Source organism: Podarcis muralis, chromosome 2 (assembly GCF_964188315.1).
Source record: "Podarcis muralis chromosome 2, rPodMur119.hap1.1, whole genome shotgun sequence".
NCBI classification, from domain to species: Eukaryota; Metazoa; Chordata; class Lepidosauria; order Squamata; family Lacertidae; genus Podarcis; species Podarcis muralis.
The window spans coordinates 6700881-6718284 of record NC_135656.1 but is presented as its reverse complement, the minus strand read 5'-3'; the positions used below and the strand labels follow the sequence as shown (position 1 = coordinate 6718284).

The 17404-nt window shown below is 44.6% G+C and overlaps 1 protein-coding gene across 1 annotated transcript; it reads right to left on the bottom strand.

Annotated features, from left to right (window-relative positions):
• Positions 1-1746: 1746 nt before the first annotated feature.
• Positions 1747-12363, bottom strand: LOC114592803 (keratin, type II cytoskeletal cochleal-like). The gene is made up of 9 exons (XM_028721072.2): positions 11620-12363; positions 8490-8701; positions 7949-8009; positions 6410-6505; positions 5582-5746; positions 5335-5460; positions 3403-3623; positions 2803-2831; positions 1747-2315 (listed from the first exon to the last, which is right to left on the bottom strand). The coding sequence occupies exons 1-9, from the start codon at positions 12361-12363 to the stop codon at positions 1747-1749; spliced, it is 2223 nt and encodes a 740-aa protein (XP_028576905.2).
• Between the last annotated feature and the right edge of the window lie 5041 nt (positions 12364-17404).

Genomic DNA, 17404 nt, shown 5'->3' with positions numbered 1-17404 from the left:
CAAACAATAATTCCCAGGCCTCATTCTGAGACTTCATAATTAAACAAATATAACTTTGATGCAAGCATAGTTCACATATGATCAAAGAAATACAGATGTTCCGTGGGATGCAGGGATGAGGAACATGTGGCCCTCCAGATGCTGTTGGCTTCCAACTCCCACCAACCCCAGTCAGCATAATTCAAAAACATCTGGATGACCAGAGGTTCCCTACCCCTCATCTAATGTAATGGACCTAAAATGGTTTTCTCTGATCCATTGAGTAATAAATACTATAATGGGAGGAATCAACCTCCACCATCTCACAGGTCAATCAAACTACCTCCAAAAATTGTTAAATTAAGTTTCTGAACCTGTTCACAAAGGCTAGCATTAGAAACACAGGGTTGTGTTCAAGTAACTTTTATCCAAGGCAGACCCATAAAACGAATGCAAATGAGACATGTGCCATACATTTAAAGCAGTATCATACCACTTTAGTTTGGGTTTCTCTTAAAAAAAATCAAGGGAACAGTATTTTGTCAAGGGTGCCAAGAGTTGCCAGATGAGCCCTATTCCCTTCACGAAGCTACAGTTCCCAGAGTGATTTATCCATCAGTCTCTCTTCCCAGGGACCTCTGGGAGGTGTCACTCTGTGAGGGGAATGGGATCTCCCAAACACCCTCAACAAACTTCAGTTCCCATAATTCTTTGAAGTAGTAATGACTTTTTAAGTGGCATGATACTGCTTTAAATGCATAGTGCAGATGGGGCCCCAGTTAGTCTTGGCTACTGATTTTGATGGATCTACCCAAGTAAGGGTTGGTTGAATACAGCCCACAGCGTCCTCATATAGCTGCTGGGATTCCAGCACCTCATACTACGTGGCTGAGCCTGAAGATCAGTCATTTTAATTTCCTACAATGCCCTTGACATAGTGTGGGATTCACCTAATGAGTCCCATCAGCACAAGCCCTGTGTAAGGGCCACCTCTCGTGCAAAGGGGCTTTCCACCTTCTTCTCCCCCCTCATGCTCCCTGCCACCCCTGAAATTGGCTTGGAGAACATTGGGAGAACCTCCAGAACAACACAAAAGAGGCAAAGAGAGAGGACCATTCCACCTGGCAAGTTGCAATGCTTGTGCTGGTGGGACATTCACCATAGCATGATGCTGAAATCCACCCAAAGTGTCTTCCCTAGGATTCTGGGCTTCAATATGAATATTATTGACTACTTTAAGTCACCCAGCAAACAGCCAACATTACTAGGTGCAGAAATCTTCATGAAATGATGGTGCCATATCCTGAGGCAAGAGGTTGTCAATAATTATGGGTTGTAACCAAAGTTAGCCCTTCTCAGAGGAGACCCACTGAAGCTAGTGGACACATGACTAACTTAGGTCCATTAATTTAAATGGCTCTACTCTGATTATAACTTAGTTGGATACGATGCAATGACTGAAATGGTGGGGGTTTCTCAGTGAGGTTGCCCTCTCTGACACCCTTCTCACCCCTATGGCAAAACCCATCATGTAGCAAAAACCCACCACTTCTGTAGTGATGTTCAGAATCAAGGTGTTCTGGACCAACTTATATTATGACTTTGGGAGGGGTGGGGGGAGTTAAAAGGCCAAAGAAAGGGAATTCCCTAATGCCAAGATCTCCCTCGTTTTTAACACAAATTGCAGTGATGGATAATGGTATATTGTTTTCCTCAGCAAACAGAAACATCCCCCACTGCCCCCAAACAATATTCTGGGCCTGAACTTTATCTGATGATGGAGCAGCTTCCTCCATACCCTGTTCGACATCCACTCCCAGAGTTGCGTCTCGCGTCTCCACTGCTGCATCCGGTATTAGCAGAAGAAGCAGCACCAGTGGCGTAGCCACCGCTTGAACACTCAGAGGTGTGGGTCACTCCACAGCCTCCTGTGCTCTCAGTGGTGTAGCCTCCACCAGCTGAGGAAATGCATGGTCCACTTGAGCTGCAACCCCCACTTCTGGAACTGTATCCTCTGCTCCTAGAACTAAAGCCTCCACTGCCTATGGATCCTAAGCCACAATCCCTAGGTCCACAGGGAGCCACACTACTGGTATTGCACTGCCCAAATCCAGAGCTCATTGTGCATCTCGAAAGGTACCCTCCACTCCTAGAGCTAAATCCAGCTCTGTAGTTCAGCCTTCCACTTCTGGAACTGAATCCTCCACCGCCGCTGGCACTTTGTCCTTCTGATCCAAGTCCATAGACACATCTCCTTCCAAATCCACCACCTCCTCCCAAGGTACCACCATATGCAGCTCCACCGCCTGGAGACATGTTGGAGCAACCCAACACAGCTGCAAGAGTAGAGGAAAAGACAGTTACTTAGACACACACATCTAAGGCCTCTCAGTGAAATGAATAGCATTTTTCAATGCAATAATAAAGGTAAAGGTAAAGGCACCCCTGACCATTAGGTCCAGTCGCGGACGACTCTGGGGTTGCGGCGCTCATCTCACTCTATAAGCCAAGGGAGCCGGTGTCTGTCTGCAGACAGCTTCCAGGTCATGTGGCCATGATGATTAAGCCACTTGTGGTGAACCAGAGCAGCGCACGGAAACGCCGTTTACCTTCCCACTGGAGTGGTACCTATTTATCTACTTGCACTTTGACGTGCTTTCGAACTGCTAGGTTGGCAGGAGCTGGGACCGAACAGCAGGAGCTCACCCCGTCGTGGGGATTTGAACCACCGACCTTCTGATCAGCGAGCCCTGAGCTCTGTGGTTTAGACCACAGCACCACCCGCGTCCAAATGCAATAATATATAGCTTTAAAGTTACTTACCTATGTTAACTGGAGTAGAACTACATATCCTGTTGAGAAAAGAGAAGAAAATGTTAATATTCCAAGAGTGCCACAATTCTGTAGTAATCGGGAATTTAATAATAGCAGCAGAAGTAGTCAAAATGTTAATCCCCCCCCCCAATATTTCAGAATTCTAATTATTTTCAAATTTTCTTTAATATTTTCGAATCTCACTTTTGAAATGTGACTTTGAGGAATAGTGAATAATTGAAAGGCAAGTTTTTTGTGTAAGCTTACTAGGCTCAATCATATCATATATTATTTGGCCATGTTTCAAAGCTTAGTAACATTTAAGAATCAACCACACATTATTGAGATAACTTGATAACAGGATTTCTTCCTGGATTCCAGCCGATTAATTCAGCATCTTAATCCAAGCGCTCCCTGAGGAGTGATACTTCTATGATGTAGTAATCTGTTCTATTCATTTATTCTGTATTCGTTTTATCAATGCAATGTTATTGTTGATTTTAGGTTGTTCATCAAAATCTCTATATTTACATTCCAAAGAGCAATGTAAGCAACATTCCAGCAAGGATGTATGAGTATTGCATGGGCGCTAATTTTTTCCCCACCCACCTGCTCTCTTCTCCTTCCAGCAGTGACCTATACATAGCAATCTCGATGTCCAAAGCCATCTTGACATTCAGCAAATCCTGGTAATCCCTTAGCAGGCGGGCAAGTTCATCCTTAGAGCACTGCAGTGCATTCTCCACCTCCGCAAGTTTTGCCTTGGCATCCTTCAGGGCACAGTCGCCACGCTGCTCATTGTCAGCGATAGCTGTCTGTAGTACATCAATCTTCAAAAGGCACAGATAAAGAGAGAAAAGAGTTGGTCCATGAATTAATAATAATAATAATAATAATAATAATAATAATAATAATAATTTATTATTTGTACCCCACTCATCTGGCTGGGTTTCCCCAGCCACTCTGGGCGGCTTCCAACAGGAGATTAAAAATACATTAAAACATCAGTCTTTAAAAGCTTCCCTAAACAGGGCAGCCTTCAGATGTCTTCTAAACATCAGATAGTTGTTTATTTCTTTGACATCTGATGGGAGGGCGTTCCACAGGGCGGGTGCCACTACCGAGAAGGCCCTCTGCCTGGTTCCCTGTAAACTCACTTCTCACAGTGAGGGAACCGCCAGAAGGCCCCCAAAGCTGGACCTCAGTGTCCAGGCAGAACAATGGGGGTGGAGACGCTCCTTCAGGTATACTGGGCTGAGGCCGTTTAGGGCTTGAAAGGTCATCCTGAGTGTAATAACATTCAATGAGTAGGAGAAAGATCTTCATCTACTCTGCCTCCTGGCCCAGTCTAAGTAGATAGTCACAGACTACATGCATTCCATACTTTTGAAGCACATTCAAAGCACCCACCCACCCAGAAATCCTGATAAATGTAGTTTCTTAAGGGGCTAAGAATTATAGTTCTCTGAGGGGTAATCTGCAGGTCCCAGGATTACTGGGGGAGGGCAGCAGAATGCGCTTTAAGAGTACGGTATGCATGCAGCCCCAGATTCTGGAGCCGTATGTGATTCTTCTGATTCGGTTTAGTCCAGGCTAATCATTAGAAATTAAGAAATGAGCAGCAGCTAGAGGTGTCTTTAAACTCTATGTTGTGAAGGAAACAGCTGGGGCAGAAAAGGGGAAACGTAGGGTGGTGGTGGGGAAACCAGATGACTTCTCGGAGGGGAGAATCAAAAAGGAAGGCAGCTGGTAGAAACAGGAATGGAAATTATGTATGAGCAGGTGGGTTTTTTAAATTATCAATGAGGTTTCAGGTTTTGGAATGAGTAGAATATAAACCTAAGGGACGCAGGTGGCGCTGTGGGTTAAACCACAGATCCTAGGACTTGCCGATCAGAAGGTTGGCGGTTCGAATCCCTGCGACGGGGTGAGCTCCCATTGCTCGGTCCCTGCTCCTGCCAACCTAGCAGTTTGAAAGCACGTCAAAGTGCAAGTAGATAAATAGGTACCGCTCCAGCGGGAAGGTAAACGGCGTTTCCGTGCACTGCTCTGGTTCGCCAGAAGAGGCTTAGTCATGCTGGCCACATGACCTGGAAGCTGTACGCCGGCTCCCTCGGCCAATAAAGTGAGATGAGCGCCGCAACCCCCGAGTCGGTCACGACTGGACCTAATGGTCAGGGGTCCCTTTACCTTTACCTTTTAGAATATAAGGCAATGAATCTAGCAAGCGAAGACAGCATTAATGCCTTAACTTTTATTACAGGAGGATCAGGAATTTTCCTTCCTTCGCCTCCCATTTTTGAATAGATATATAAAAAAAATTCAGTTCTGAAGGATGAGCACAAAGGACAGTGTGAACCTGGAGGTGGCCAATGAAGTGACCTCCAGTTGCTGTTGGCTCCTACCATCCCTGATGGACTACATCTCCCATTGACAAAAAGTACCTGGAAGGCTCCTCATTGACTAACCCTGGTGTACATCAAGACCAGGAAAAGGATTTCTGATGCTCAAACTTCTCCTGTTCGACTTCACCTCTCTCACCTGTTTCTTGGCATTTTCCATATCAGCCTTGAGTCGCTGGATAAGGCGAGTCAGGTCCTGGATTTCATGGCGGCCCTTAGCCAAAGCGTCACAGTGATGCCCATAGGTGGACTGCAGATCTTTGAACTAAAATCAGAGAGAAAGGATGACTTTATTTTTGCCTCTGTGGATTCAGTTATCTAAAACAGTGGTAACAATCGATGGCATTTGCTTCTCTCTGTTGCAGACAGGCCTATATCATATTTACCTTGGTTTCATAAAGAGCGTTGACCTCATCCTTGCTTCTCTGTACAATCTCCTCATACTGACACCTCACAGAGTTAATGATCCCCTCCATGTCTAGTTCTCGGTTGTTGTCCATAGACACAACAACATTGGTGTCAGCTGTTGTTGTCTGTAAGCTTTCTATTTCCTGAAAAGAAAATATATAATTGATATATATTTTTAGCAGGTCATTAATTGTCCATACTGGAGGGAGACAGTTTGGGCTGTTCCGTGTGGCCACTCTATTCTTGTGACTGTAACACCTATTAAATGGTTTTAGTTCTGACTTTTAAAGTGTGGTAACCCACCCGGGTACCTGATGGTGAAGGGCAGGTAATATTTTTAATGTGAATTATGATTAGTTTGTATTTTTAAAGCTTTCTGCTGTATCCAGTATTAATAGCAGACACTACTTCATTAGCTGTAGAGATGGATGAACTATCTAAAGTTGTCTTCCGGTTGCCTTGGAAATTGGCATGGGGAATTAGTTTGATTCAGCTCACATTTAAAGGTGGATCTATCGAATTTCACAGTGCAGTTCTCCAACCAATGTTCACAAGAATGCATATGCTGGGGAAAATAGCATGCAAAACTGCTTTATTTTAGGGGACATTGCTTGAAAAAAATTGTACATTGGTGAAAACTTCATATAAAATGTGTTTATCAGGAGATATTCAAACTAAACTGCAGGCGAAATTTCACGAGGATTTGTTTTTCTTATTTCAAAAATCGCGAATTGCTGCAGAAATGTGAAAAATTGAATTTAAGTTAAGAAAACAGAGATCCAAAATAAATCATGAGAAATACTTACTGCTTCATGGACACATCTGAGGAACTCCAGCTCCTGTCTTAGAGCTTCCACTTTCACCTCCAGCTCCACTTTGCCGGTGTAAGCACAGTCTACATCCTGAAAGACAAGACACAATAAATACTTCTCTTGTAATTCAGTGACAACAAGCCTTGTTTAAGAAAGAGAGGAGAGGAGAGGAGAGGAGAGGAGAGGAGAGGAGAGGAGAGGAGAGGAGAGGAGAGGAGAGGAGAGGAGAGGAGAGGAGGTCTCCATACTTTCAGTCAAGAAAGACCTGAGCTTTAATATGGCAGATAATTAAATCAACCATTCTTGTGTTATCTACTTGTCTCAAATGGAGTTGGGAGAGAGTAGTGGCGCCCGCCCTGTGGAACGCCCTCCCATCAGATGTCAAAGCAGGGAAGTTTTTAATATGTGACATTTTAGTGTATCTTTCATCTTTGTTGGAAGCCGCCCAGAGTGGCTGGGGAAACCCAGCCAGATGGGCGGGGTACAAATAATAAATTATTATTATTATTATTATTATTATTATTATTATTATTATTATTATTATTTATTATTATTATTATTATTATTATTATTATTATTATTATTATTATAGTGGCACAGTCAGAGGAAGGGCACCTTTCTGTCAATGTGCAGCTTCCCAGAACTTTTCCAAACAATATATACTTATGGGACTGTGCTTCCCATATTGGTATATTTCCATGCATTTGAAGTGGCTCTCACTACTGCACTCAATGGGACTTTCTTCTGAATAGAGATGTTTAGAATTGCACCATGTCACTTCCTGCAATCCACTGTAGCTGCCACAGAGCGAACCCCAAAGTTTTACTGCCTGTAACCTGACATCCAATGATATTTGCTTGATTCTAAAAAAGGTAAAGGTACCCCGGACCATTAGGTCCAGTCACGGACGACTCTGGGGTTGTGGCGCTCATCTCACTCTATAGGCCAAGGGAGCCGGCATTACTCCACAGTTTTTCCGGGTCATGTGGCCAGCATGACTAAGCTGCTTCTGGTGAACCAGAGCAGCGCATGGAAACGACGTTTATCTTCCTGCCAGAGTGGTACCTATTTATCTACTTGCACTTGACATGCTTTCGACTCTTAGATCAAAAGGGGGGAAAATCACTGTAGCATTGCATATGTATGTATACTATGATTTTATTGGGCCTTTCTAAAAAATTTTTTAAAAGGATGTAGGGTACACACAACCTTCTAGATGTTGCCAGACTACAAATTCCACCATCCACCTGGCTGGAGCCGATGGTGGGGCTGAGTCTATCAACATCTGGAAGGCCATCAGTTCCCTACTTCTGCTATAATATAGACAACATGCAAAGAAAGGCCTATTATAAGGTACCTAGTAAGAAGAATATGATGGATAAAAAGAAAGACCTTTTTCCAGCACTGTGCTTAGAAGATGCTTTGGGGGGAGCTTCTCAAGCAGGGCAAAGTGTCATGACCATGCCATGCCTCCAACTCTCTGAACATTGTAATTCATTGTCTTTTCCATTCTTCGAAACCAATTTGACTCACCTTTTTCAGCAACACAAATTCATTTTCCGCAGCCATACGCCGGTTGATTTCTTCTTCATACCTTGCAGTGGAGAACAGAAGGAGATACAAAGCTTCCTGAGAATCAGCTCTACTGCAAAGTGTCTAGGAGCCACTGTCTGGGCATGGACAGAAGGCTGGACTTGCATTGGGGAGATTCTGGCTTGGGACTCAGCATGGCTGAGAAGCACAGGGTGAAAGAAGGGCGAGCATGTTCATCATATTGAACCAGGCAATATTTCTCCACTGAATCTACCCCGTAGAACTCAGAATGAAAATAAAGGTAACACTTAGCACTTGTTTTATAAAGCACACTTCAAGTGTCCAAACATTTTAGTCACACTACCACCATAATCTTTACAATAGCCCTATAAGGTGGGCCAGCGTTATTCTTCTCAAATTGCCGATAGCTGTGTCTTAGAACCATCACAAATGGTTGGAGGACACAGCATCCCAGGAGAAATAGACCCCTTACTCATTTCTTAAACCAGACCTTTTATGGGGAAGACAGCCCACCATTTACCTGCATTTGTACTCTTCGACCACATCCTGGAATTTAGCTTGCTCACATTGCAGCTGCTCCCGCTCATTCAGCAAAAGATCCAGCTGCCTCCTCAAGGTTGCAATGTAGTTCTCAAACAGGTGGTCAATGGTTTTCTTCTCAACAGGCCCCTGTTGCTGCAGGCAATTCCATTTGGTTTCCAAAAGCTTGTTTTGCTGCTCCAAGTGCCTCACCTGCAATTAAAATGGAGCCATGGTGATAGTGTACTAAACACAGGAACCTATTAGGTCTTCCTATGAGGTGGGGAAAAATCTCCTCCTCAGTTCTTGAATCCAGTGGGTTGGTTTTTTTTGCCAGAACCAGGCATTGGCATTTCATGCATTTCTAAAGCAAACAGAAGAGTTGAGTTGACAATGAAGAAACAGAGTGAACCCACAATTATCTAGGAACATAAAGAGCTCTGCTGGATCAAGCCAAAGGCCCATTGTAGTCCATTGTTCTGTTCTCACAGTAGCTAGCCAACCCACAAGCAGTACCTTGTGTGTAACAGCATTCTCTCACTTGTGACTCCCAGGAACTGAGTTGATGGGTAGTATACTATGCAGTACAGCTGTAATTGCTAAGGGAATGCTATCTGAGAAGAAATGACTACTTTTAAGTATACAGTGACAAATTATAGAACAAGAGCATTTAAATCTGCCATTGGAAAAAAGAATGGTTTGCAAATAGACAGAGCTGCAAGCCTTATAGTGCAATCCTATGTTTATTGACTCAGAATCGACAGTTTGCCCTCCTGTGTTGAATGGGGCTTACTCCCAAGCAAGTTTTATCTAAGCGTGCAGTCATAATCAATTTAATTGTTAATCAAGTTAAGGTTTGGCCTGGGAGCAAGCCACACAGAACAAGAGCTTGGAAAGTCCATTAAAAATAATAATAAATAAATAAGTCTAGTTCACATTTGTTGCTTTACTAAAGAAACTACTTTGGTTCACATTCAGTTCCCAGTTCAAATTCATCCAAAGGAAACATCAAAATGGAATATAAATAGTTTACTATTACACACACACACACACACAATGATCTTCAAGTTTAAATTCCAAAGGGTCTGAAAGAGTTCAGTCCATTTCTGCTTAAATAGAATTGGGGAAGGGCCACAGGACAGTGGTACAGAAGGTCCCAGGTTCATTTTCCCAGTACCTCCCAATAGGGCTGGGAGTCTCCCCTGTCTGAACCCCTAGAGAGCTGTTGTCTGTTTGCAAAGACAATACTGGGTTGGGTGAGGTTTGTCTGAGGCAGATTTAGGAGAGCATGACCAGTTTGGTTGCACTGGGCACAGAGCCTTGGGGGCGCTGCAGGCAGTGCTGTCATGTAGAATGCAAGACGAGAGGTGGGAGTCACTGATTTTTGGCAATGCGCAGGGCGCTACTGAAATTTTGAGACCCCACTGGGTTTTTATAAGGCAGCTGGAAATGATGCATTTCCATCACCTCCATAAGTTAGAGCAGCCAAGAAAAGGGGGCAGCCATTTGCACCCACACACTCAATGCATGTGAAAATCCAGAGGGATTTATTTGCTTCCATAGACCTCTTGCTTTAAAGCAGCTGGAGAAGGAGGTCTTGCTGGGTAAAAAGGTAAAGGACCCCTGACAGTTACAAACGATTCTGGAGTTGCGGTGTTCATCTCACTTTACAGGCCGAGGGAGCTGGCGTTTGTCTGCAGACAGTTTTTCGGTGTCATGTGGCCAGCATGACTAAGCTGCTTCTGGCGAAACCAAAGCAGCACACAGAAACGTTGTTTACCTTCCCACCAGAGCAGTACCTATTTATCTACTTGCACTTTGACTTGCTTTCGAACTGCTAGGTTGGCAGGAGCTGGGACTGAGCAATGGGAGCTCACCCCATCACGGGGATTCGAACCGCCGACCTTCTGATCAGCAAGCCTAGACTCTGTGGTTTAGACCACAGCGCCACCTGCGTCCATAGACCATAGGAAAGAAGTTGGAGGATGCAGAGCACATCTCACAGCTAAACTCCCTCTTGATCATTCTGGCCATGGGTTGTGCTGGCCACTGCTGAGTGCTGTGCTGCAACTTGCCTCTTTTCACGCAGTCTCCAAGAGGCTGCTGGTCAGGATTTTAGGAATCTGCACAGTTTGGTTCTGCAGGGTTTCACACTAGGATTCTAGCCTATTTTATCCATGCCCTGGTAATCTCACAGTTGGATTACTGAAATGCATTCTACAAGGGCCTACCCATGTAGACGGTCTGGAGATTATAACTAGTTCTAAATGCAGCAGCCAGATGATCATCAGGCACATTTGCAAGGGATCTTATGACACCAGTTCTTAAATATTAATGCTAGATGCCTATTAGTCGCCAGTACAATATGCAAACCCCTAAATGACTCGGGGTCTGAGTGCCTGAAGGAATGCCATTCCCCATGCAGTCTTGCCCAGTAGCACCCCACCTGTGGAATATTCTCCCCTCTGACCTCTGTCTGGCTTCTGCATTGTATATATTTTGGCACCCAATAAAAGCTTGCTTTCTTCTTGCAGGCCTTTTATGATAGTATGTCCAGATTGAAGGACGATTACTTTTGGTGGATTTTTCTTTTAAACTCTGTTTTATCTCTTTATCTTCTTTGTTGTGACCCATTCCAACACCATACACAATAAAATAACCAATGCAGGCCAATTTTGATCAGTCTGGAGGCATTAGAATCACTTTTGTTAATAAGGGCTGTTTTGGTTCTGGTGTGTTACTGTAGTGTGGACATTATCTCACAGCCCTTTAATGCTCTAAAAGGATATTTGCCCTGTATTTTTTAGTTATATGCAAAGCTATTTAAATAATTAATATTTAAATCAACATTTTGATTAGCTGATTAGTTAATAAACATAGTTGATTAGTCAGTTTTATTTCACTGATTGACAGGCCTAGAAATGAAATCTGTTTTTAAAAGGCAAGGAGAAATGTAATCATAATTTGAGTAACTCGGAAACTAAACATGCAGTCCAAATGGTTATTTCCCCACTTAATCCCAGACACAAAAACTACTAGAAGCTCTTTGAAAAGTGAAACATCCCTTTGTCTCTTCACAAGAGGCTAACTCAAACAGAATGCACCAGAGCAGACTCACCATACAATCTCACCTTATCGATGAAGCAGGCAAACTTGTCATTGAGGCATTTGATTTGCTCTCGCTCCTCCACCTTCACTCTAGAGATCTCTGGATCAACCTGTATGCAAAGGGGCCTCAAGAGGTTTGTATTGACCCTGACCGACTGGATCCCCCTGCAGTCACCAAAACGGCCAATGGGCTCATAGCCCAAGCCCCCACAAACAGGGCGGCCACAAATAACGCTTCTGCTGCCATACACACCACCACCCAGACTCGGGCTGCCAAAGCCAACTGTCCTATAGCCTCTGCCACAAACACCACCAAAACTTCGGCTGCTGAAGCCACCATATCTGTAGCTACCACTTCCTTCGCCGCCGTAGCCTCCAAGGCTTTGGCTGCCGACTCCTCCAGCTGTGCCATAGGCCCCTGCACTTCGACTACTGAAGCCTCCAGGCCTGCCAATGCCAGCACCATAGCCTACATGCCCAAAACCATATCCCAATGGCCCAGGACCATAGCCCAAACCACTGAAGTCCCTAAAGCCTGCACTGTATCCACCAGAACTTCCTCCGTATCCACCAAGGCTTCCGCCAGAAAGTCTTCTGCTACGGCCGATATTATAGTGGCTTATACTGCTGTAGCCACCACATCGGCCTGCTCCGGTGTAGCAGATGGAAGACAGACTGTTGCCACCCCTAAATCCACTGCTGATGGCCGAGCCAGATGATGGCCGTCTTCCATTAAGGGACCGGGAACTGAAGCACTGCCGGCTCATGATGGCTTAATCAGAGATGGGACAGAGATTATTGAAGCAAAGCTGAGCTGCAACCAGATGTCCCAGAGAGAGGGGAAGAGAATGGAACCCCTTTTCACATGTCCACTGGAAGTTGAGGCTTTATATACCTTCAATAAGATGGGCTTGGCCTCAAGATAGCAATCAGTTTAATCCATGGGGCTGGTTGACTTGGAAGTCATAAATGGCAAATGAAATGCATTTTTCAACATGCATACAAAAGGAGACATCAAAGAAAGAGAACCTTATGCCAATGAAGTAATCTGAAATGGGGAGAAGTCGCTGGGCTTGCAAGCAGCTGAATGATGATGTTGTGTTAGCTAATTAATCTGTTTTCCATAAGGCAATTAGGCTCAAGCTAAATGGCTTCAGGAAGGCCCTTTGCAATTTGCCTCATCCAGATGCCACCATCCTGCCCCATCTTCCATGCAGCGGCGAAGGAAGGGGGCTGCAGTGGGTGCGGGCTGCCCCGGGTGCAGTGGCGTAGCGTGGGTTGTCAGCACCCGGGGCAAGGCAAGTAATTTGCACCCCCTAACCCGTGGATTTGCACCACCTAACCCATGGATTTGCGCCCCCTAACCCTAACCCCCAGATGTTGCGCCCGGTGCGGCCGGCCCCCCTGCACCCCCCACTCTACGCCACTGCCCGGGTGTCATCACTGAGGGAGGTGTGTGTGTGTGTGTGTGTGAAACAAAATGACAAAATACGAGTTTCACAATAAATAAATAAATAAATAAATAAATAAATAGATAAATAAATAGGCTCACGAAACTTTTTAGTTCAGTCAACAAACGCAATGAAGCGTGACTGGCACTGGGCGCCACACTGCGGAGGCTGGCACTTAAATGCACAAAAATGGCAAAATCAGGCAATACCTACTAAAGAAGTGTGGCAGTTAAAACTGATGGAACACGCTGAATTAGCAAATTTAACTATCAAGAGATCAAGAAGAGGCAGACTTTAAGGCGGAGTGGAAACCTTTTGTGGAATATTGAAAGAATTATTGTAAACATGTAAAAATGCAGGTAGGATTTGAATGAAGAACAGCAGTTGAAGACTTTTGGAGTGCAATTTGGAAAAGACAGAATATTTATAATATGCAACAAATTTAGAAATTACAGGGGAAACCATGGAGGGGAAGTCAAATGTGAAATGGATGTGTATTTGGAATGTATGTATTGTTTTGCAAACTTTTGAAATTCAGAACTAAAATCATAAAAAACAAGGTGTAAAAGTCCTCTCTAAGATATGTAACAGGTATGGGTAACCTGAGACCCTCCAGTTCTTGCTGGACTACAGCTGATGAGAGTTGGAGTCCAACTATGGCTATAATGCACCCAGGCTCCCCACCTCTGACATAATCAGGATTACATTGGGGGGGGGGGGCGTAAATCAAGACACATCTCAAAAAGCCATTCCATTTTAAATCAAATGATTGTGCCTTTAACATGCACAGCTGGCACATCTACCCTTTTATTATTTATAGCCTGAACAGATCAATGAGTGGAGCCAGCTGGTTGGCTGAAAAATTATGAAAACATGAACACACTCTTCTCCCTGCTTCTATATAGCTTACAGTGTTGTTGTAATGATTATTGCAATAATGCCTGTGTGTGTTTTTTTGGTGGGGGATACAATATAAAAGCTGAAGCATGATTGTTTGTTGTTACTATCACCCTTATCTGTTCAGAAGATGTTTCTAATACAGTGGTACCTTGGTTTGCAACCATTTTGGATTACAACCACGTCAAACCAGGAAGTGTGTCCCCCTTTTTTTGGATTACAATCCATTTTGGGGGAATTACAACCCCCCTTTTTTTGGAGGCCCCATTGGCGAAAGCACGCCTTGGGTTACAACCTGTTTTGGTTTACAACAGGTCCTCCAGAACGGATTATAGTTGTGAACCAAGGTATCATTGTGCAATAGAACCTCTACTTACGACCGCCTCTACTTGGGCCCAATCCAAGTCGTGACTGCGGCAAACCCGGAAGTAAATACCGGGTTTGCTGTGATTCGTGTACGCGTAGAAGCAGCTTCTGCCATTTGCACATGCGCAGAAGCAGCTGTCGCCGTCTGCACATGCGCACAACGGCGCTTCTATCAGCAAGCCATTTCACCTAAAGGACGAGCCACCGGAACAGATTATGGTGGTAAGTAGAGGTTCCACTGTACTGGGATGGTGCTGTTGTACAGAGACACAATTAATGCAAGCAACAAGAAATGAAGAGAACCATTAGCATCATCCAGGCACAAATTCATAGGCACAAATTCAACTGAAGAACAACAAACCATCAGAAATGCTGTCATGTGATGGCAGTGGGGCCAGCTCCTGATCCAATAGACCCAGGCAAACTTTGTCCTGCCCCCCCCATTGCTCCATTTTGAGGCATTACACTAGATCCTGCTGGCAGGAATCACACTACAGTGGTGCCTCGCAAGACAAAATTAATTTGTTCCGCAAGTTTTGTCGTCTTGTGAAGCACGGTGTTGGGAAAGTTTTGGAAAAGCTTCAAAAATCACCAAAGTCTTAAAAAACCTCAAAAAAGGCTACCACACCGCGTTCTATGAGTTGCTCCTCGAAGTCAAGTCACAACTGTATTAACGGTGTTAAGAAAAAGGAAACAAACTTGCAAGATGTTTCCATCTTGAGAAGCAAGCCCATAGGGAAAAACGTCTTGCGAAGCAGCTCAAAAAACAAAAAACCCTTTCGTCTAGCGAGTTTTTTGTCTTGCGAGGCATTCGTCTTGCGAGGTACCACTGTAGCTGCGTTTACACCCACTCATGCATACAACGGAATCATAGAACCATAGAATTGTGTGGGTCATCTAACCCAACCCATTGCAATGCAGGAATCTCAACTAAAGCACCCATGGCAGATGGGCACCCAACCTCTGCTTTAAAACTTCCATTGCAGGAGAGTCCAGCACCTTCTGAGTTAGTCTGTACACCTGATGATCCTGCAGGAGAGTTAGTGGAGAGAGCCCCCGCAGTAGCAGTTCCATTCTCCTCATCAAGGCCTGAAAAACTGCCTGCATTGTAGTATGTTGATTTGTCGTCCTGGATTTAACATATTTCTTCATGTGTGGCGAAATGCCAGCAGCTGTACATCTGTCAGTAAGAAGCATTCTAATTGAAGCCACTGGCTCTCCTGCCTCTTGCTCAGCAAGGACAGCAAGTGCTGTGGTTCACATGCCTCATAATCATTTTTTAAATTTGGAATAGCCCAGCCTCTAGCAGTTCTTGGTCACTCAGCTACTTTTCAGGACTGGAATGCTAGTTAAGGTCTGGACCTTTGAGTAAATATGAAACCAGGCAAGCAACCTGCAGTGGTGGAGCTGAAGAAAGCATCAAGGCTAAGCTACAACCCAGCAAGTGAGTCATTTGCTGACTTAAATGAGAAATACCATCAGTATTTCTGAGACAAGCAGCTTGCATGGAAATAAGTGCTGTTGTACACAAATGGCAAGGGACGCGGGTGGCGCTGTGGTCTAAACCACAAAGTCTAAGACTTGCCAATCACAAGGTCAGCGGTTCAAATCCCCACGACGGGGTCAGCTCCCTTTGCTCGGTCACTGCTCCTGCCAACCTAGCCCATCAAATTGCAAGTAGATAAATAGGTACCGCTCTGGCGGGAAGGTAAACGCTGTTTCCGTGCGCTGCTCTGGTTCACCAGAAGTGGCTTAGTCATGCTGGCCACATGACCTGGAAGCTGTCTGTGGACAAACGCTGGCTCCCTCGGCCACTAAAGCGAGATGAGTGCCGCAACCCCAGAGTCGTCCTCGACCGGACTTAACGGTCAGGGGTCCTTTATCTTTTTACACAGATGACAGATGGAAACCAGCTTGCAAAGTGCAAACATCCATGATGGCAATAAATGAAACTCTCTCTTCCCACTTAATGCTTTCATGTATCTTATTGTATATGGTCAAGGGGTGGACAGACATTTTCCTGAGAAGCGAATGGAGGGGAAGAAAGGATGTGAAAGCCAGTGTAGTGGTTAGACTGCTGGACTAAGATCTCAGAGATCAAATCCACGCTCAGCCATGAATGGGTAGACTGGGGAACCTTGGATAAACCACTCTCTTTCAGGCTAACATACCTCACAGGTTTGTTGTACAGATAAAAGGGACAGGGAGAGAGTCATGTATGCCTCCCTGAATGCTTCAGAGAATAGGCAGAATATAAATGTGGTTGGTGTTGTTATGTTCACACAGTTCCACAGAATGAAGGAAAGGGGATTCCGTGAGGCTGGAATAAAAGCACCTGCCTCTGGCATTTGGATCTAGACAGCTATACTTGCATGATCAGACATCTCCTTGTAAGTAACTCATTCAAAAATGGTTAAACTGGCACAAAGTTTTAATGTCTTTGTGGGAGGAGATGGTTGTTTTGATTTTGGGTGTGTGGGTTTGTGGGTGTCTGTAGGGGGCCATACACTTGGGCTATTCACTTGTTCATCACATTCCTCTGGACCAGCTGACACGTCCAAAGATCATCATGCCCTGTTCTGGAGGTGCCACCAAGTCTGATGACTGTGGGGCAAGAAGAGGAAGGACCTCCCTGGGATTCTGTTCCAGCCTTGATCCAGCAACCAACTCCCTTTCATTTAAAAGGCATGTCTGCCTCTGAGACAGAACGGGCAGCATTTATTGAGCCCTGTGTCTGTGGCAAAGTTAGACCAGACTCATTTGCCTTGTTAATCCCCTCACTTAGGCATTCCTTAATTTTATTGGGTTCATGAGGAATGCCAGGCTCACCACCTTCTGCAGGGAGGATCCTTTTCCATCTAAGATGCAATTTGCTCCATTAAATATATGCCTCTTGTAATTTGACAACTGCTTAGGGCTACTAAAGATTTCAAGAACAGGAATCTATTAAGGTGGGCGGGGGAAAGAAAAACACACCTACAGAGGAAATATTTTTTGCTGGATGAATAGAATATTCTTATGGTTACTCAGAAGAGTACAGTCTGCCATATACTTCAGGCTTCTCCAGACGGATGTATTTTCTTGTGGGTGTATT